Below are 21,176 nucleotides of genomic sequence, written 5' to 3' on the forward strand. Positions count from 1 at the left end.
TCCCACTGTGTTGTTGTCGTTAGTGCAGTTGGGTTGATTCCAACTCATGGCCCTCCTCTGTGCAATAGAATAAAACACAGCTTGATCCTGCACCCTCCACACAGTCACTAGTGTTTGAGCCCCATGTTACAACATGATGGCAATCTAGCTGTGTCACTGAAGGTCATCTTTTCACCATAGTCTTCATCAAGTCTAAATAATTCAGATTCTTTCATTGATTTCTTCAGGCTTATTCATTGCCCAGCTCTGGCATACATTATGAGATACTTAAAAATACCATTGCTGGGTCAGGTGAACCTTAGTTCTTTAAGTGACAGCTTTGCTCTTTAATACTTTAAAGAGTCTGTTGCTGGAGATTACCCAACAGAAAATGTGTGAATTTTTAACTACTGGACCCAAGCAAAATTAAATACTCGATAACTTCAATGTTTTTATCCATTTGTCATGTGTTCATTGGTCCAGTAACAAGGATTGTTTTCGTTAAATTGAGGGGTCCTCCGTACTGAGGGCTGTTTGATCTTCAGCAGCCAAGGTTGTGTTATCCTCACATTGCACATTGAGCCCTCCGCCATTCCAGATGCTACATACTTTTCCTGATATGACACCAAGTGTATTGTCCCTATGATTGCCTTCTGGTCTATGTATAGATACCACACGAGCACAAATCATGTTCTAGAGTTTCCCTTCTTTGCAATGACTATTTGTAATGTGTTGTAATTCCTACAGTTGAATACCTTTGTAGTCAATAAAACACAAGTAAATATCTTTCTTGAATTTTCTGCTTCCGGCCCAAGACCCAAATGACATCAGTAAAGGTATCCCTCATTCCATGTCATTTTCTGAGTCTGACTTCATTTCTGTCAGCTACTTGTTGATGTGCTTCAGTCTTAAATTTTTGTCTTCAGCTTAAAAAATGCCATGCCTAGTCTTCCCCTCTGGTTTTAACATCGGGTGTTTGCATATTCCATTACAATACTTTTGTCTTCTCAAGCTGCCCTTTGAAATATCCTACTCAGCTCTTTCGCTTCATTATTCCTTCCAGTCTCCAGCGTCTGGAAGGTCAAGAGCAAGTTGCAAAGTCTCTCCTGACATTGTTTTGCTCTTTTCTTCTTCCTTAATGACTTTTAGGCTTCTTCTTTTATGATTCTGCTTTTTTTGTTGTTGTTATGATGTTCTGTAATATAATTTCTCAACTCATCTGTGTTCTTTGATCGCTAATGTTCACCAAATTGATTTTATTCATGTGATGGTCTCTAAATTCAGGTAAGAAATATTCAAGGTCATATTTGACTCCTGTGGAATTGTTTCACTTTTCTTTACCTTCTGCCTGCACTTGCATATGAGCAATTGGTGATCTTTTCCACATGTGTAGTTATTGAGAGTGAAAAAATTGCATTGTATAAGTCCATTGACCTTCTAACATTATGTCATGTAATCTGTAGCCTGGTTTTCATCAGCAAGGTTATATTTTCCAACTACCAATCATACCTCTTTTTTTCTAACTTTCACACTCCAGTGAATTAATCAGTACAGCTTGATTGCATGGTTGATCATTCCAAACAAGTATTTTTAGAATTCTTCACCTTTTTTTGTCATTAGCATTAGTGGTTGGTGCATAAACTTGAAAGAGGGGGCCTCAGAAAGATGGATTGAGACGGTGGCTGCAGCCTTGGGCTCAGACGTGACAACTGTGCGGATGGAGCAGGCTGGATGGTGTTTTCGAACCGGCTCCGCAGCACCTAACAGCAACATGGACCGACTGCTCCGCACTTCCAGACCTTGAAACGTTCTTTTTGCCGCCAGTAACTGGTGCCATTGCTCTGTGGTGTTTCTTTCCCAGAAGAGTAAGCCCTGTGACCGTCTGATTTGGGGTGGCTAGTTACCACTATTGCAGCTCACTGGTGCCCAGGACATAAACATTTTTGCATTCCGTTTAACAACTTGCAGTTAGCCTGGATGCACACTTTGAACATTCCAGAATTATTATAGGATGTATGCATCTGTTTCATCGTTTTTGAGTTGTGCCATATCAGCAAGTAAAGGTCCAAAAACTTTGTTCCGTCCATGACATTGCGGTTCACTTGTCTGTGAAGGGGCTGTTCATTCCCAGTTGTATTTTGAGTGCCTTCTAACCTGATGGGCTCCTCTTCTGGGTCTATGTCAGACAATGTGCCATTGCTATTCGTAGTTTGCAGCAACTGATCTTTCTGAAGTACAGTACCTCTCCCTCCTCCTGAGTCTGACTGCGTCTGCAAGCTCCACTGAAACTTGTCCAGTGACCCTGCGGGTATTTGAGAGACCAGCGGCATAGCTTCCAGCTTTACAGCAATCCGCAAGCCACCACCGTATGACAAACTGACAGACAAGTACTAGTCTTCCCCTACACATCTTTTAAAAGCTTAATGTTATGTAGAAGTTGCCAAGTCAAATTCACCTACTTAAGTATAGACACGAAGACCATATGCTCAGTTTCATTTGTTATGGTACTAGGTCTTAACAGTCAGGGGTTTTTGTATATATTAAATGGAGAAAATGTGTTCAAAATAGTAGTAAATGTGGAATGGTATTCAACTGTATTAGTAACCAGAGGACTAAAAACAATAACTTTTCTATCTTATTGGTAAAGAGAAGAAAGACCCCTGATTTTGCTTCATGGGGTGCAGCTCCGGCACCCCACCCTGGCACTTTAATATTCTTAGCACTATTTTTTCTTTTCTGTCTTGTGTGTCACTGTCAAATGTGTTGTGTCACTTGCCCATTTCTTTACTGCGTGCCCTACTTCACTCCATGAGGGTAGGAACTCCAGCACCTAGCACACGGGCAGCACAAACCTCCACCTGACAGTATTTGCAGAGTCAGGTAGAAGTCTGTAAATCTGGTCTGCGCACACAGTGGCTAGAAAAGGTACACAGGCTTGCTAAGCTAGGAAGCTTAGAGATGTGTGCTTGCAGCCCAGGAATTCTATTAGATGTAATTGTTCTAAAGTCACGACTGCAAATGTAGACAAGACTATACACAGAGATGCACTGCAGCCTTACAATGGCAAAAAAAAAAAAAGATGAAAACAAACCATGTTGTCCCCCCCATGAAAAATGAGGGGTTTTTTTTTCCCTTTTTTTTTTTTTTAAATAGCTCTTTAGGCATCAAAAAGCCACATTCAAAAGAAACTCGGATGCCAGGTATTAAACGTAGTGCCCCTGAGTGTGAGTGGTTGCCTCTGGAAAGTTCTGTTATCATGTGTCCTCTTGTCTGCCATCCTCTCCTGTCAGATCAAGCTCCAGGAGTCTCCTGACGATATGCCAGCAGGACAGACGCCTCACACGGTCATCCTTTTTGCTCATAATGATCTTGTTGACAAAGTCCAGCCTGGCGACAGAGTGAATGTCACAGGTAAGAGCCATCATGTGTGTTGACACAGTCAGTACCTGTCTGGGTTTTGGCTGTACTTTTTGTGGAAGCTCATCAGCGATGAATATGCAGGAATGAGCCTGTCTGTCTGAGAACGAGGCGTGATCTTTTCCCTGCTTTCTAACCCTGGGTTCCGGAATTCATTGTGCTCATCCTGTGGATATGTCTGCATCTTAAACTGGTGGTCTTGGTGCCATAAGAGAGCAGCTTCACGCTGGCTTATAGGTTTTGCACTGTGCCAGCTGCGTATGGAAGGACCGCTCAGCTATGGAGATGCAAGCAAAGTTCTGCTCATTTCCCAGATACCAGCTGTTCATGGAATGAAAAAAACAGAGACAAGACACTTTGTTTTTATGCTAGTGTGTTAGGGTTCTCTAGAGAGACAAAACCAGATTGCTAGTTATTAGATAGATAGATAGATAGATAGATAGATAGATATAAATATATAACAAGAAATGAACTGTTAAATTATAAAGCAGTACAAATGGCTCAGTGCAACTCACTCCCTTGAGAGAGTTGTGAGATACTGGCAGTCCTTTGAGTCTTGAGGGCCACCAGGTAGTCTTCTGTAGAGAGAGAGCTAGGGTATCTCAGCACAGCAGCAAACCGCAAGGTAGGTCACCAACTCTCAGTCCCCAGCTCGAGATGTACGTTCCAATCATGTGGCCTTAAAGGGATCTCAACTTACAGCGACACAGTCCACAGGCTAGGCATCCCACAGGTAGTGTAGCTTGCAAATTGAGGCACAGAACAAGCAAGGCAGCCCCACACTGGTCCGATGATCAAAGAGCGAGAGACAAGAAAGGTGAGGCTCACCAAGCCATTTATCTCTCCGCCCTTCAATTAATCCCACTTGTGTTTATCAGCCAGGCTGGCACAATAAACTATCTCAGCTAGGTTTTTGTGTTTTCATATCTGAACAGAGGAGATTCAGACTTATGTAGTAACATTAGCTTTGGTTCTGCAGTAAGTTACAGAGCCAGGATACACAGGGCCTCTTCTCGTCATGCCAACATGATGCGCTTTCTGTGCACCATGTTAAAGTGCAATCAATCTCTTTCAAGTGTATATGGCCTACTGCCACCTCTGGGGTAGGGGAGTTAACTCAGCCACACCTCCCCTGGCTATTAAAAACTTTGTACTGTAGCCTACAATTCTGGATAAAGTGTTATGTTTCTGCTTTTGCAGCCCCAGTATGATTCCTGTACCCTCCAAAGGGTGATTTCACCCATCTCTAAAACCATGCATTCGATGCTAGAAAGAAGCGAGTAAGCAGGCATTTAGAGTTTCAGTTCTGCGTTGCAGGCCCCTTCTGTACTAACGGTTAGTGTGGGAGTGTGTGGACAAGAGATTGGCTCCTGCAGAGGCCTTCTCCGGACTGTGCAGGCTCCTCGGGTCATGGAGGGTCCATCCATCCTGGACAATCCCTGGCTCCCATTTTACTAACTGAGCAAAATCCAGTCCTGGGATTCTTCCTGAGTATACAGCTCAAGTTGTCAGTAACATCTGACAGTGCACGTCCCACTCCCATCAAGTTGATTCTGAAGCTACACATTCTTTTTGGGAGCAGAAAGCCTTCTTTTTCTCCTGTGAAGTGTCTGGTGGATTTGAACTGCTGACTGTGTGATTAGCAGCCCAACGCTTAGCCCACTACGCCATCAGAACTCCTTGGAAGCACGGGTAAAAGGTGAAAATTTGAGTGAGGGTGTAGTACATAGAAATGAGGGCCAGAATCCCTGCAGCATTTTTAGGATGTGAGGGTTGTGACCTCTACCATTTTGACCACGTCGTAAGATCTGATATCTCTAAACCTAAGAGTACTGTCAGGGAAATAAAGGGAAATCACTGCAGACGGGATGTAGAAGGATACCTGGGCCACAGGAAATGTCTGGTACTATCAGAGAGGGAGAGGAGGCAAACTAGTGTATATTTGTGTCTCCATGGTGACATCATCACACACAGATTGGCTTTATATGGACCTGACTCCCAGAAGCCAGGGATCCTGGTCTCAGGTGTGAGTGCAGTGACAGGAAGCTGGGGGCAGTATTGGCTTCAAAGTTTCCATTGAAAAACTAAAATAGGCTAATCAATCGGCATAGCCATTTGGGAAACTCTAGGCGTGTGGTTGGAATATCAAGTGTTGATCTATTGTTTGGGTTTGGGTTTTTTTTCTTGCACCCTTCCACAGGGAGTTACTTTATTCTTGACTTCTTTCTTTTTTTTTTCATTGCATATTTCATTAAAAACATAATGGTAGGCAGTTTGCCCAGAAATACCTGGTATCACTAACAGAAAACAGTCATTTCTCTTTTGACTCAGTAGAATGCCTTTATTTCGGTGAAATGACATGTAAGTGGGGTTTTTTTTTTAATATTAAAACCCTTCAGATTTCTTATCTTTCCAAGTTCTTCATTTTTTAAAATTCTTGCACTCTGTTCTAGTCAAGTAGTAAGTAAATTCCATGTACTCGGCTTAACCTCACTACCCCTTTCCCCCACACACACAAAAAACCCATTGCCCTTGGCGACAACTCTGACTCATAGCGACTCCATAAATAAACAAGGTAGGACGAACCTTAGGGTTTCCATGACTGTAATGTTTATGGAAACGGGACGCAACATCTTGCTCCTATGCAACCAACCTTTTGGTTAGCAGCCAAATGCTTAACCACGGTGCTTCTGGGCTCCTTAATCTGGGCTTCCAAAATCAAAATGCCTGCTGCCATCCAGCTGATTGCAACTGATAGCAATCCAGTGTAGTATTTCGTGGGCTATACATTTTTAGGGGCGTGGCTAGCCTCGTCGTTTACTTGAAGCAGCTGGTGGGCTGGAACCACCAACCTTGTTAGCAGAGCAACACCTAATCCATAGAACTATCTAGGCTCCACACTCCACTTGGGGAAATGCTTTCCCTTTCACACTCAGGGACCGGAAAATACATCAACCACGAGCCAGACCTTGTGCCCGAAGATAATATTGTATGAGGTACAGTTATGGTTAGAGGACCCACCTGTCACGGGGCACAGGTAAGAAAGTGTTCAGGTCTGCCTTCTCAGAACATTACTCTTCCCATCATGGCCTAGCCCACTTTCTTTTGCTCACACTGCTTGAGGGGGTAGGCCTGCTTGGAGGTCACAAAAACCACCGCCTGTAGTTATCCTTTAAAGAAAATGTGTTCCCCTCTCTCCTTTTCTGCTGCCAATCAGCCTAGAGAATCCCAGGCTGCTTCGTGTACCTGTTGTTGGCCTTGGCTCAGATGAGTCTGAATCATCTGATGTCTCGTGGTTGTTGCCCTCAGGCATCTACAGAGCCGTTCCCATTCGAGTCAATCCAAGAGTGAGTAACGTGAAGTCTGTCTATAAGACCCACATTGACGTCATCCACTATCGGAAAACAGACGCAAAGCGTCTGCATGGCCTTGATGAAGAAGCGGAACAGAAACTTTTTTCAGAGAAACGTGTGGAACTGCTTAAGGAACTTTCCAGAAAACCAGACATATATGAGAGACTTGCTTCAGCCTTGGCCCCAAGCATTTATGAACATGAAGATATAAAGAAGGTAAACAATAAACATTTACTTTTAGGCTTGTTGAGATTTACCGTTCTCTGGGTCGTGTATTCTAAAAATGCATGGTGCATCTATCCCCTACACATCGTCATCCCCCCACCTTCCTCACCCTGAGATAAAGGATAAGAGCTTGCTAATGTCAGCAAGACACTCACAGTTGAATTTGTCGATAATTGAAAAGAACCACAACATCTTTGTCTGTTTGCTGATCTCTATAAATCTAAGATCCAGCGCTTCTGTGGCCATGTCTGATGTGACAAAGTCTGATGACTTTGAATAGGTAAGGCACTATCTCATTCCTTTTTCTATGCCATTTCATGCTGCAGCTTTATATTCACAGGGCAGACAGGTGCTTTTACTTAAATGTGTTACTCTGTACTAGGTAAATGTTCAGACATTTGTTTTTCTTTTAGGGAATTTTGCTTCAACTCTTTGGGGGAACTAGAAAGGATTTCAGTCACACAGGACGGGGTAAATTCCGCGCAGAGATTAACATCCTCCTCTGTGGCGACCCTGGTACCAGTAAGTCCCAGCTCCTACAGTACGTCTACAACCTGGTTCCCCGGGGGCAGTACACATCTGGAAAGGGGTCCAGTGCAGTCGGCCTCACTGCCTGCGTGATGAAGGACCCAGAGACGAGGCAGCTGGTCTTGCAGACAGGTGCCCTTGTCCTCAGTGATAATGGTGTATGCTGCATTGATGAGTTTGACAAGATGAATGAAAGTACCAGATCAGTACTGCATGAAGTGATGGAGCAGCAGACTCTCTCCATTGCAAAGGTAAGCCACGCGGATCACTGCATAAGCTAGCTCCCTTTAAACACGTGGGCACTCGGGTAAATCACAGAATGATCAGTGTTACCATGCTTTTATGTTAAGGAAACTGGTGGTTTGGTTTGGTTTTAAACAAATCCAAAGTTTAAGATGCCAAAGAGTACGCCATGCATTGGATTTTAGCCAAATCTCTTCGGTATCTTCTATAGGGAACTTTTTCATGGTGTTTGCTCCTCTTGCCCCTGCCAGGTGGTGTTTGTAGTGTATATAGAGGGGTGTGGTTTCTAAGAAAAAGATGGTTATAGCATGCACTCATCAACGTAGTCCTTACATGAATCTTCATGTTCTCCTTCATAGATAATTTTCTAATGCACATGATTGTCACACTCATACTTTTCATCTCAGATTTCTTTCTGACATCGAGAGGTATTAGTGACTTGGTTTGTGTTGTGTTAGTTAAGTCTATGAGGATAAAAGGTGGGACTGGGTAGCAGAACGAAGGGATTGCATTCGCGCTCTCCCCTGTAAAAAAAAAAAAAAGATACATTCGGTTTCTGTTGCTTTACTTGAAGTCTTGCAGGAATACAGTGAGAGCTACTGGGACAAGAGAGTGGAGGTATGAGGATAATACTAGGTACATGATGGGCCAAGAAACATGAGGTGGCCTTCACAGGGAAGGACCTTGGGGAGGCTGACACTAGACTGCACCATTGTAGATGGAAGACACCAGCCCTGGTCTGCCAGAACTTCACCATAGCCCGATTCTTCCTGTCAGGAGGACAGTAAGAAAGTGACACTTCTCCGGTGGAGGCCATTGTAGTGACTGGTTAGAAAGGAGTGCTTTCCAGTGGCTCAGGGACAGCCACACCCTGCTGATAACACGGTTTGTTTTCTCTGACAGGCTGGGATCATCTGTCAGCTCAATGCACGCACCTCTATCCTGGCAGCAGCCAATCCTATCGAGTCTCAATGGAATCCCAAGAAAACCACGATTGAAAACATCCAGCTGCCTCACACGTTACTATCAAGGTATTGAAACTTCTGTATTTTTTTATGGATCTCGGGATGAAAGTGAGAGAAGGAAATGCTTAAATTCGGCAGTGGTGTTCATATTATAAACTGTCCACTAATGTAAAATGTTTCAATTATGATTGGTTAGGTTAGGGGGGTTTATGGAGGACACAGATTATATATAATTCTCTGCCCAGCTGTGTGTAGCATCGTTTTTTTAAGCAATGAGAAATTTTCATTTTAAAATTGTCTACAAATGTAGATAATATAAATCTACACTTTTTCTCAGCCCACTATTCCAAATGTTGACGTATACACAATACATTTAATAAATATATTGTGGGTTTAAAATTCTAATTGCTTGGGGTTTTTTCCTTACCACATAAGTACTTTCACCCCACGACACAATTGAATGTATCCTGATTCCAGTTGAAACAGGCAGTGATGTTCTTTTAGGCCAGCGGTTCTCAACCTCCCCTTTGGGGGTCAAATGACCCTTTCACAGGGGTCACTCGATTCATCACAGTAGCAAAATTACAGTTATGAGGTAGCAACAAAAATAATTTTTGGTTGGGGGTCACCACAACATGAGGAACTGTATTAAACTCCGCTGCTGAAGCCCCGCCATCTGCTGGCAGGGATGGAGGCACAGCAAAGAGGGGATTTCACGGCTGTTTAATGAGGTGGCTGTACGCCTTTCTTCCCTCGGATGCGGATTGTAAGGGTTGCTCCTCAGCACTGTCTGTGAAGCTAAAAAGCAGGCTTGGAAATTGCATGCTTTGGTTGGCAGATCAACTACGAAAATCCTGTCTTGTTCTCCTCTTCCAGGTTTGATTTGATCTTCCTAATGCTAGACCCTCAGGACGAAGCCTACGACAGGCGCCTGGCTCATCACCTGGTGGCGCTGTATTACCAGAGTGAAGAGCAGGCTGAGGAGGAATTCATGGACATGGCAGTGCTGCGAGACTACATCGCCTATGCACACTGCATGGTCACACCACGGCTGAGTGAGGAGGCAGGCCAGGCTCTCATTGAGGTATGATGACACTGGTGTTAATCTGTGGGGGATCTTTCATTAGCCTAAACAAAAGCATGAATGTAACGTAGGATTAAAGCAACTTAATTATGCTTTGGTCACCCTCTGAAACGTTATTTGTGTAAGAGTCTTCCTTTTTCTCCCATTATGCAAATTCCCAAACATAAAAAGAGGGAAAGAATCACGCATATAAATTGTACACACAGTTTCAATGTTTAAATAATTGGAAGCAGCCCTGTATTGTACTAAGCATGGGCTGCTAGCTGCAACGTAGGTCATTCAAATCTCCCAGCTGCTCTATGGGAGAAAGATCAGGCTGTCTGGTCCCATGAAGGTTTACAGACTTGGAAACCCTAAGAAGCCAGTTCCACTCTGCCCTATGGAGTCCCTGTTAGTCAGCATAGACTCGATGGCGGTGGGTTTTTAAATGAGCTTAGGATTTTAAGACCTGAGTTCAAATACCAGGCAATCCCACCTGTCTCAGAACAGCATAGTGTTCTATAGGATTTTCTATGAGGAACCTTTCATAGGTATTTGAACCTTGATTTTTCAATTATTAGGTACATTAATCTTTTTAAATCTGCTGCTACATTCTCGGTAAGTTATTCATGAAGGAAAATATGCCACTTAACATATATTTAATATTCCTTATCTTTGTGACATAGTTCCTGTAGTCCTTGGCACATCTGGTTGAGTGGATCCTCACCCAGGATTGGCAATTGGAGCCACTGCCTGGGCTTTTAATGAGGTGCACCCTGTCTCTCCTTGTCCACCTGTGCCTTTTTGACCCACATCTTTGCTGCCATCCGATTTTCCATTCCATGCATCACATACCACCTTTGCCAGGAAATCTGGTTAAGTATCCTCCAGTCACAGTGTTCCCAGCCGTCATCTTCTAGCAGATGTTGAAATTTTATTCCAGGATTGCTGCATCCAGATGTCTATCTCAGCCACTTGATAGTGACCTCAAGGCCCCAGATTCCATGGCCGTGCATGGGCTTGATGCCCTGATGTGACAGCAGAGGGTGGCCCATCTATTTCAAGTAATTACAACTGCTCAAGGTTTTAACCCTGAAACTGATGATTGTTACCACAAGTTCTTGCTTTGTTTGTACTAGGCTTATGTCGATATGAGAAAGATTGGTAGCAGCCGAGGAATGGTTTCCGCATACCCTCGACAACTGGAATCATTAATTCGCTTAGCAGAAGCCCATGCTAAGGTGCGATTTTCAAGCAAAGTTGAAGCTATTGACGTTGAAGAAGCAAAGCGCCTTCATCGGGAGGCTCTGAAGCAGTCTGCGACTGACCCCCGGACTGGTATTGTGGATATATCTATTCTTACCACAGGTATGTTATATATAGGATTAAACAAAAAAGCGTTCAAATTTTATTTAAGTATATAAATAATATGTATTTCAAGATACTTGATCTTTTCAAGAAAAATATACACTGAAACACAGTTTTGAATCCCTTTAAGAAGATTCCATTTCCTCTTTGCTATATAGGGACACTGCTATCCCATTTTAAATAATTTATTTGTTAACAAGCAAATGGCATCTGCCCACTAGAGAATACGGAACAGTGCTTCTGATTTCTAGAGAATTGTAAATAGAATTTAAAATTTACTGTGATTTTGAATATCATTTGATCTCTATCTACTGTACCTTTACCCTACTTTGCGTGAGATTTCTATTATTCGCTTGAGACCTAAGGGAACAACGGAGAAAAGAAGTCACAGGCAGTCCACTTAAAATTTATATGAAAAGCATTTTTTAAACAAGCGTAAAGCAGAAGAAATTAGATGGTGCCTGGCTATCAGAAGGAACCGTGACTGGGATCTTACAAGCTTGTCTTCAAACAAGCAGCCGTCCTTAAGTGAGGCACCAACTAAGTCCACAGCAGAGAAGCGCACCAGCTGTGTGATCCAAGGGTTGTAAATGATGTAGTTCAATTCTGAAGAAGGAAATGGTATCCGAGCTTAAATTGTGAGCACATGGCTTACAGAAGCCAATGGATTGACTGGAAGCCAAAAATACACATGTATAGGGCCCACACACAGACTGAGCCTTCGTTGAATGCCCTCTGACCATAGTCCAGGGATGTGAATAGCCGTGCTATCAGACAGTAATGTAGAGACAATTATAGTAGGCATAGTTAGGTTAAAATGTTAACGTCTTATTTGATCCCCTTTCGACCTATTTAAATGTTTTGTCAGTTTTTAAATATAGTGAAGGGGAGATACACGTGGATTAAGCCTCGAGCGAATACACTGGATTAAGACCAGGAAAGCGAACAGCCTTTTTGTTGTTGCTGCTCCTCTCCAACAATTTTATTGGCGTATCATTCACATAACATACAATTCAATAGTTCAGTTACATCAAGAAGAGTTGTAGAGTTAACCCCAAAATCTATTTTAAAACATTTTTTCCATTCTTATGTTCATTGTTATTAGCTCCTTATTTCTCCCCAACCTCTCCTGCCACAGACTGCTTTCTATTTTAATTGAGAGTTTTCTTTATTTTGTTAGTGTTGTTAGCGTTTTTGTTTGTGTATGTTTCGCTACATGAAATCCAGGATGGGCGAATCTAGAGACAGGAACTGGATTAATGGTTTTTTGTGGGCAGGGCAGGGAGGTTGGGGAGAAATCGTAACTGATAATAAGGAATACAAGAAAGAAAATGTTCTAAAATTGATTGTGGTAAAGATTTTATAATTCTTTTTTTGATTGAAATATTGAATTATGTGATATGCAGATTATGTACCAATGAACCTTTTTTTTTAATTGCAAAATAGACTAGTAAAGCAAATTTTTAAGGAGCTTAGAACAGTAATGTAGATATTCGTTAAGGAGATTTCTGAATATCTGAAACATGTCACTTGTATTAAATTGTTTTACATTCAGGAATGAGTGCTACTTCTCGAAAACGGAAAGAGGAATTAGCGGAAGCTTTGAAGAAACTTATTTTGTCCAAGGGCAAAACACCAGCACTGAAATACCAGCAGCTTTTTGACGATATCCGGGGGCAGTCCGACATCGTGAGTATTTATGTTTGTGTTTTGCCTTAATATTGCTTCTTTTTCCTTTGTTGGTTATGTAAGTAATAAATGCAGATAATAAAGAACAGTAAGATAATCCATTATCAAGAAATGTATGTGATTAAAATATGGAACTTTCCATTATTCTATGTATAGTCTTTCAGAAAAAGATAACATCAGTTATAGGACATACACTCTTTAAAGGCTCTTTTTTTTTTTTTTTCTTTTAAAGCTCTTAATGAAAAATAATAATAAGGGTTCTTGGAGGGGAGGGATAAAGGGGAGCTGATATCAAGGAGTTCAAGAAGAAAGAACATACTTTGAAACTCGTAGCAGTTGTACAATACTGCTTGACGTGATTGAACTAAGGATTATTTTACCTATTAGAGTTCCCAATAAAATAATTTTTAAATTTTTAAAAAACAAATAGTAAGAGCTCTTGCAAGCAATATCTGTCACTTGAGCCTGGGATGGTGCAACAGTTAACACTCAGCTGCAAACTGAAAGATCACAGAGTCCACTCAGAGGCACCTTGGAAGAAAGGCCTACTGGTCTACTTCCCAAAACTCCCCTCATTGAAAACCCTATGTAGCGGAGCAGCACAGTGTGTGTCTCAGGCAGATCTTCACCTGAGTCTTCTGTCCGCATGTTGAAACCTTGGGGAACCAGCAGGATAGCTGCAAAAAAGAATAGGAGCCAGCGCTCCTTGGCTATTCACAAGGTAATCATGTAAGGCAGCGGAGGTGTCTGCAAATCAGCCCTGACTCTTCAGTTCGTGTATGATGAGTTTGTAAAGACTTAATGAACCTACCAAAGCTAACCGTTGCAAGAAGAAATGGCTTTTGATGGTGGTAAAGTTCAGATGTTCTAGACACTGCTGGGCAAGAGGACTATGCAGCCATGTGTGACAGCTACTTTCTCAGATGGGGGGGGTGGCTTTTTCTTTTTATATATACATATGTTGAAAAAGTTTATATTTAGCATTAGCCAGCTGGGCTCACTTTAGGTGATTCCAATTTTGTTGGCAACATTTAAAGCGTCATAGTCAGGAGCAGGTCCGAGCATATGCCTTTTTCTCACCGTCAGGCCCAATCAAGCTGTTGACCTTGGCTACGTCAATGTCATAGAGCTTTTTCACAGCCTGCTTGATCTGGTGTTGGCTTTGACATCCACAGTGAACACAAGTGTGTTGTTATCTTCGATCGTCTTCATGGCAGGCTCCGTGGTCAAGGGGAGCTTGATGATGGCGTAATGGTCCAGCTTGTTTCTCCGGGGGGCGCTCTTCCGGGGGTATTTGGGCCGCCTTCTTAGTCTCAAGGTCTTGGGCCGCCGGAAGGTGGGTGACTTTTTGTGGCTGTGGACGCCTTTCTTCTGCACGACCTTCTTGGCTTTTAAAGCCTTTGCTTCGGCTTCCGTTTTGGGAGGGGCAGGAGCTTCCTCGTTCGCCTTCGGCGCAGTCTTCGTGAAAAGCGGGGGAGGCTTTTTCTTAGTGTTCTCAGTCACAGAAAGTCCTCTACAGCAGCCGCTGAATTCCGGGAACAGATTGTCCAAGTGAAGGCTGAAGAAGATGAAATTTACACTGCTCCTAGCGGGAAGCAAGTCTGGCGTAGAGGGCCAGAGGGAGGTGCCCATTGAGCAGGCCAGACGTGAAGCTGAAGAGTTGGGCATGCAGTAGAGGGAGCCATCAGCCAAAGCGCTTGCCAGTGTGGACAGTGTTCTTTGACCTCCTAATGCGTGAAATCAGAGCAGAGAAGATAAGAAAATGGAATAATGACAAGGGAAGCAGTAAATATAAGAAAGGGGTTCTTAAAAGATGTTTATTACTGTGAATACCAAACCGATAGGTGTGGCCACACAAAGAACATAGGTTTGTAAGAGAAGATTGTATTTTACTTCATTCTGTTCTGCTCCTTCGCGCTCCCTGACCTCGTTCGTATGTGTTTCTTTACATTGAGGGTCAATTCGCCAATCTGGCTAAAAAAGAAAAATTATTGTCATAACATTGTATTTTATCCTAACTTTGTAATGTTGGCATCTTCTGCTTTTCTTTTTTTAAATCCTATAAAGCACAGTTCTACTCTTGACCCACGCCATTGCCATGAGTCTGAATCTACCAGGGTATCTGGTTACGCATTCATAAATGCTAAGCTCACGATATCGATTTATTCAAGTGTCCGTTTGTGAAATTCAAGTTGACTTAGTCTATGAACAGAACTTCCTGGGCCAAAACCAGCCCCTGGCCTACTTTGCAGTGTCTGCTCCTTGATGTATTTTTGGCAGCTTTGGCATTACACGAATCAAGTTTTGAGTAGTTGTAACAGAGCCATCAAAAGGGGGAAAAGAGATAGTTGACAGTTTAACATTAAAATTATATTTGTTCCAGCAGTTAGTAGAGAATTTAGCCTATCTAATACTCACTTTCTCTTTTCCAAAGGCAATTACCAAAGACATGTTTGAAGAAGCTCTCCGTGCGCTGGCTGACGATGACTTCTTGACGGTGACTGGAAAGACTGTCCGCTTGCTCTGATGGTGCCGGCTACTGCTCGTGTGGTCACACGCTTACATACGTGCATTAATTATGACCAGTCAGCCAACGACCCTGGCCATCAATATAAATGAGTCCTCAAAGTCACTATCTTGATATATGTAAAACTTTCTGTCATTAGATCCGTTTTCTTCAGTATGTGGGGTTTTGTTGTAAGTAGAAATACTCCGCCAGTTTGTAAACATCCAGCAGAGATTACGAGAGTGCCATTTTCAGCAGCAGGTGTTGTTTATATGAGTGTGTTCGTGTGTGCATACATGGATAGCACCGTGCTGGTCTTTTTGGAGATGATGGTTTGTAATCACAATTTGTGTGTGTGTGTGTGTGTGTGTGTGTGTGTGTGTGTGTGTGTGTGTGTAAGAGAGAGAGTTGTGTGCTAAACTTATTAATAGCAATTGTCCACATGCTGGAGGGTTTATAATAAAAGACAATAGATTTATTAACCATTGCATTTACTTCTCAGCGTTCCTTCAAAGACTAGGGTTCTGGTACCTTTTTCAGCAGCCAGGTGTCGTCCTTTTTCAAGACTAACTTGCCTTGTTCTTGTGGCTACTAGAAGACCTAGAAGTCACAAGTGATTTAAAAGGGTGGTGGGGAATGATTAGACCCTAGTCTTTTTTTTTTTTCCTTGCCTTGCTGCTGATATTACCCTACTATGTAAACTTTTTCCTAAATAAATAAGAATAAGTAATACATGAATATCTGACATGGGTTTTCTTTTTTTTTTAATGTGTTACTGAAAATTCACAATGGAACGTTGTTTACATAGCTCATTAAAAGAAACTACAATGTAATGAGTTTTATTTTACTCAAATTTGAATCGTAGCCATCATTATACTTGGGAGAAAGTATCCCCATAGGATGAAATCTTACCGTGCTCCCTACATTTTCTTCTAAGAATTTTATGGTTTTTGTTTTTACATAGAGATCTTTGATCCATTTTTCTTTTTGGTTGTTACAGCTTTAATACCTTGGTTTTTGGTGAATTAAGTTCCCATTTAAGAATTACTGCACAGATTGTTCAGTAACATTGGCTATATCTTTTACATTGTCAGCATTCTTAGTCATTCCATTCTGTATGTTTTCAGTTACCTGATTCCCTGCCCCCCTTTACCCTTCATCTTTGCTTTAGAGTAATGATTGACAATTTGGTCTTACATTGATGCTGTAGAGATGCACAGTACTCTGGTGGTATTCATTCCATGGGCCAATTTTATTTAGCTAAAAAGTGATGGATGATAGGGTAATTTAAGTTCTAGATTTATGAAGATCTCAAGACAGTAGGTTGAGGAAATCTCTATCTAGGCTAAGTGGGTCGTGTTAATCTATACTTTGAAGAATTTGAGTTCATTCCACACTTTTCTCCCTTTGTATTAAAATCCATCTACTATGGCCTTGATTGGGATAGTTGTTTATTGTAGCCAAACACCCATTTAATTTTTCCGGTCTCAGATGAGGCCATTTAGACTTAGCCCTAGACTATGAGTTAGTTTTTGTGTATGTGTAAGTTTATAAAGGGCTACAGTTTACAGTGGGATCTCTAAACCCATCTTGAGTCTGGCTTAATATTGAGCTTATGAACACACATGTACATTAATAATTATTCATTTTGCATGTATTTAGGCTTTCATGGGGGAAAGATACCAAGAAGGGCACAGGGCCCGAGACCGACCTGTTCAGTCACCTAGACTGGTGCATGGCCTTCATTGGCCAGCCCCTTGTGGGAAGTAGTTTAGTGTTGGTCCACTGTCGCTAAAGAATTCATCAAAGTGTTGTAGTAACTGCATTGGTGAAGAAGATTGACCAAGTATTTGAAAAGGACTTAAAAGACCTTCAGACTGTCAAGCTGGAGGCTAACATGACTGAGGGGTTGGAGTTGCAACCAAGATGGTACCAAGCAATAAGATATAAATTGGATAGCTCTCGTGCAAGATATAACAGTATCGTTTACAAAAGGTTACAGAGAAGTATCCAGAGTTGCAGAATTTACCTCAGAACTCTTTGCTGCTGGCCCAAACACCATTTCACAAGGACTGAAAGATGAGGTTGTCTACAAGTGAAGAAAGAGTTCCTGACAGGGAAAGAAGGGCGTCTGTGCTGCCTGCCAAGGGAGTGGACAAAGGACCCCGTGAAACATGAACAAAGGACTGAGAACTGGCTTGGCACACAACTGAAACCTGAAGCCAGGCCCTAGTGAAAACCCTGCCACTGGACTCAAAGCGACCACCTGTGGATTTCCGAGACTAATTCTACAGGAGTGGAAAGCTGAAGTTTTCTCTCAGAGCTGCTGGTGGTTTGGAACTAAGACATGCTGGCCCAGAGGAGCAACCTAGATAAAACTGAAATGTGTGAGTCCCAAGGATGAACTGTAGAACTGCAATTTCCCTCCCATTTGAAAGTGCCACATGGAAAGTAGAAATTTTGCTCTAGACGACATCTCTTCTTGCAATGGGGACCCCATTCACTCCTGGAGCAAAGTGTATCTTATCTGTGCTTAAGGTCTTCTCAACTCTCACGGGGCCCATTTCATTTATTTTGAAGTGACCAATAAAACTGGCTTAATTATTTTGCAGTGTATGTATGTGTGTGGGAGCACAGCTTATCTCTGGACCCTAACAAATCACACGGGTTTGGAGCCTGCTAGTTCCCCCATGGGTGCCAGGCTTGACAGATCTTAACAGTTCCTTATTTCAAAGTTCTAGTATTTTGGATCATAATGAAGTGGTACCATAACCTTTTCTCACAAGAGAGTAACATCATTCTTACAACACAGAGTAAGGCTCAGTGTTTATCTTCATTGGTCCTGTACAGTGGATGAAATACACTTTGGAGTGATGGCAGCTTTGTCCAAAATGCAGTGTGTGGCAGTGACATAATGTCAACTTGAGAGAAGGGGTGGAGTCTAGCCTGTCAATCAGGTTGCAGTTTGATAGCCTCATTTGGAGGCTTGCTGGAGATAAATAGCTCACTAGAGGCCAGATCCATTGCTCTTGCTCTCTGCCTTCCCTTTCCTGCTGTTGAGACACTCAGAGGAGACACATGGAGACTCACACCACATTGAGATGCTTCCAGTGCCACTGGATCCACAAGACCTACCCACTGGCCTGTGCTGCGTGAGTCTAAAGAAGAATTTACGGATTAGTATTGGACATATGGGTTAATATTGGAGTTGATCCCGACTGGGATGGGATGTTTTCTCAATATACAATTGCTCTTTTATATTAAACTTTTTTTAATTTTTAAAATCATTTTATTAGGGGCTCATCCAACTCATCGCAATCCATAAATCAATCGAATCAGGCATGCTTGTACATATGTTGCCCTCATTCTTTTCTAGACATTCACTTTTTATTGAGCCCCTGGTATCAGCTCTTTTCTCACCACCACCCCCAATAACCCCAATAGATTGTACATTGTTATTATTTTCATCTCTCACACTGATCGCTGTCTCCCCCCAGGTTTTCTGTTGTTCTCCTTATAGAGGGGTGTATGGTTATAAGTCGATCATTGCAATCGATTCCCCCACTCTTCCCCCTACCCTTCCAGTGTCACTATTCCCACTCCTGGGTTCTGTGTGTCCTGAGCTCCCATCCCTTTCTATACCTGTGCACATGTTCTGATCCAGTCTGAATTGAGCAGCAGCACTGGGGTCATGGTAGTGTGGGGTGAGGAAGCCTCAAGGAACCAGAGGAATATATGCTTTACTGCACCCTGGTGCCTCATCCCTTCCCTGTGACCCCTCTGTGGAGAGATTGTTCCATTGTCTACAGATGGGCTTTGGATCTCTCCCCCAGCCCCCCTTGTTCTCAACAATATGTTGTTATGTGTCTGCTGATGCCTATTACCTGGTCCCTATGACTCCTCGTGAGCGCACCAGCGGTGTGCTTCTTCCATGTGGACTTGTTGCTTCTTATTAGGAGATATGTCAAACATTTTTTTAAAAGGAAGATATGACTGTAGGGAGAGCTGTATTACACACATAGGTTGTCTCAAAATTCCAACCAGCCATAAAACTTTTAGGACAAAGATTCCACCCAGTGGCATCAACTGTTCCATAGATACTACATCCATCTAGTTAGATTAAACCTCAAACACACAAGACACGTGTAAAATGTTGGCAAATAAAAACTTTATTACTAAAAAAAAACAAAAAAAAAACCGCTTTCATTTAGAATAACCAGCTAGAATGAAAAGCAAAGTAACCACAATTCCTGACTAGTTTATTTTTTCTCCTCTAAAATGCCAGGCTTCCCTGAGTCAGCAGTTATTGCAATGAACCCACTTTTATGGACACCAATTTGTTGTGTCAGCCCAGTCCAGGGAAATCTTAAGCCCTGCTTCCTAACAGTTCGGCTCTGGGCTGCTTCATATAGCTTGCTGCAGCCAATCACACAGAAGCCAGGTGAGAATCAGCACACATTTTATTAACAGATCTGAAAGGATGGGGATAAATTCTCCAACATTGCATTGCTTTCAGCACATGGATCTTGTATTTCTCTTTTTTAACGAGGACAATATCCTTCCCATCTGGGAGTATAATCTACATTTCACTGAGTACAGGATTTACATCCTAGGGCGGGCATGGCTGCCCCTTCCTTTAATATTCTTAAAGGAGCCATCTGTCAAGGGGCATCCTCTTTAATGCATGAGTTTATAGCTTTCTGGTTTTTCTCATGGCTTTCCCTCAACCTATATTAGAGTTAATGATACAGCACAAAATTACTTAGGTCAGACATTTGTTCTGGGATTACATTCACATGGGAAGTTAGTCAAGGCAGTTAATAATGATTAAAGGATTTCAAGCTTAGTATCTACTTAATTGTCTTACATAATACATGATTAAAATCAATTCATTAAAAACCTCTCATTACACATTCTTCACCAGTTTGATCCCAGTTATAATATTTAATAAAAAAAATTTAAAGCCATTATCTCTCAATGACATTGATTTACTACTCAAACTTTAAAAAATCAACTCCTACTTTGGAACTAAGTTACTTTTCACTGATTTTTATACCAGTGGTACTATTTGTTATATGATCCATCAAAGTGTTCTCCATATGCTATATGCATTCAGGTCCATTCATTAACGAGTCTTCAAATATCTCTAACTCCAATTATTTACTGGATGGGAAAGTATCAGCATTATATTATTCTTCCTAATTGGTTGATGATACGGCCGAGCAGATGCTAACATAGCTGCCATACAAGCCAGACTCTAACTGCATTCGTGATAGTGATTTTGGAAGAAACAGTGATTTCTTGATATTTCAATTCATGAGAACTTCAACAATTCTTTATTATAAACTCAAATAATAATATATTGCCCCTGCTAGGACTTCTACTAGCAGCTACAGGTAAATCAGCCCAATTGGTGTTCATCCCCAACTTTCCCTCAGCTATGGAAGGTCCTACCTCCGTAGTAGCATTACTCTCTTCTAGCACTGTAGTACTTGCCAGTGTGTTTTCACTAGTCCGATTTTATCCTTTACTAGAAAATAATGCAACTATTCAAACCCTTACTCTGTGTATAGGAGCGATCACTACATTATTTAAATTGCTATTTGTGCTTTCACGCAAAATGATATTATATTAAGAAAACTTAATTTCTGCCCCAATCTTAATTAATGAAAATAAACTCTTAACCATGCTATTAAATAGTTTACATTTGAAAGTATTTTTGCAGGGCTTATTCCATGAAGCCACCCCCAAATAACTATACCTAGTTATCTTAAACTTACAGCACTAATAGTAACTTTATTACGTTTCTCCTCAGCCACTGAACTTAATCTCTTAACTCA

The 21,176-nt window shown here is 41.9% G+C and overlaps 1 protein-coding gene and 2 pseudogenes across 1 annotated transcript in view; all 3 read left to right on the forward strand.

Moving 5' to 3' along the window:
- The window catches only part of MCM4 (minichromosome maintenance complex component 4), a 26,891-nt gene extending 10,817 nt beyond the window's left edge, over window positions 1–16,074 (forward strand). Inside the window, exons 6-14 of the mRNA XM_045291704.1 lie at window positions 1,747–1,844; window positions 3,270–3,390; window positions 6,706–6,965; window positions 7,388–7,753; window positions 8,649–8,776; window positions 9,587–9,794; window positions 10,913–11,141; window positions 12,697–12,830; window positions 15,265–16,074. Of these exons, the coding sequence (XP_045147639.1) occupies window positions 1,747–1,844; window positions 3,270–3,390; window positions 6,706–6,965; window positions 7,388–7,753; window positions 8,649–8,776; window positions 9,587–9,794; window positions 10,913–11,141; window positions 12,697–12,830; window positions 15,265–15,357 (1,637 nt within the window). The 3' untranslated portion in view covers window positions 15,358–16,074. The remainder of the gene's footprint in view (window positions 1–1,746; window positions 1,845–3,269; window positions 3,391–6,705; window positions 6,966–7,387; window positions 7,754–8,648; window positions 8,777–9,586; window positions 9,795–10,912; window positions 11,142–12,696; window positions 12,831–15,264) is intronic.
- On the forward strand, window positions 13,477–14,659 carry LOC105979255 (annotated as a pseudogene).
- On the forward strand, window positions 15,633–18,210 carry LOC101661978 (annotated as a pseudogene).
- Window positions 18,211–21,176: the final 2,966 nt, after the last annotated feature.

This window comes from Echinops telfairi, unplaced genomic scaffold (genome assembly GCF_000313985.2).
Source record: "Echinops telfairi isolate 266 unplaced genomic scaffold, ASM31398v2 ScPeMD7_1;HRSCAF=3_0, whole genome shotgun sequence".
In the NCBI taxonomy this organism is placed as follows: domain Eukaryota; kingdom Metazoa; phylum Chordata; class Mammalia; order Afrosoricida; family Tenrecidae; genus Echinops; species Echinops telfairi.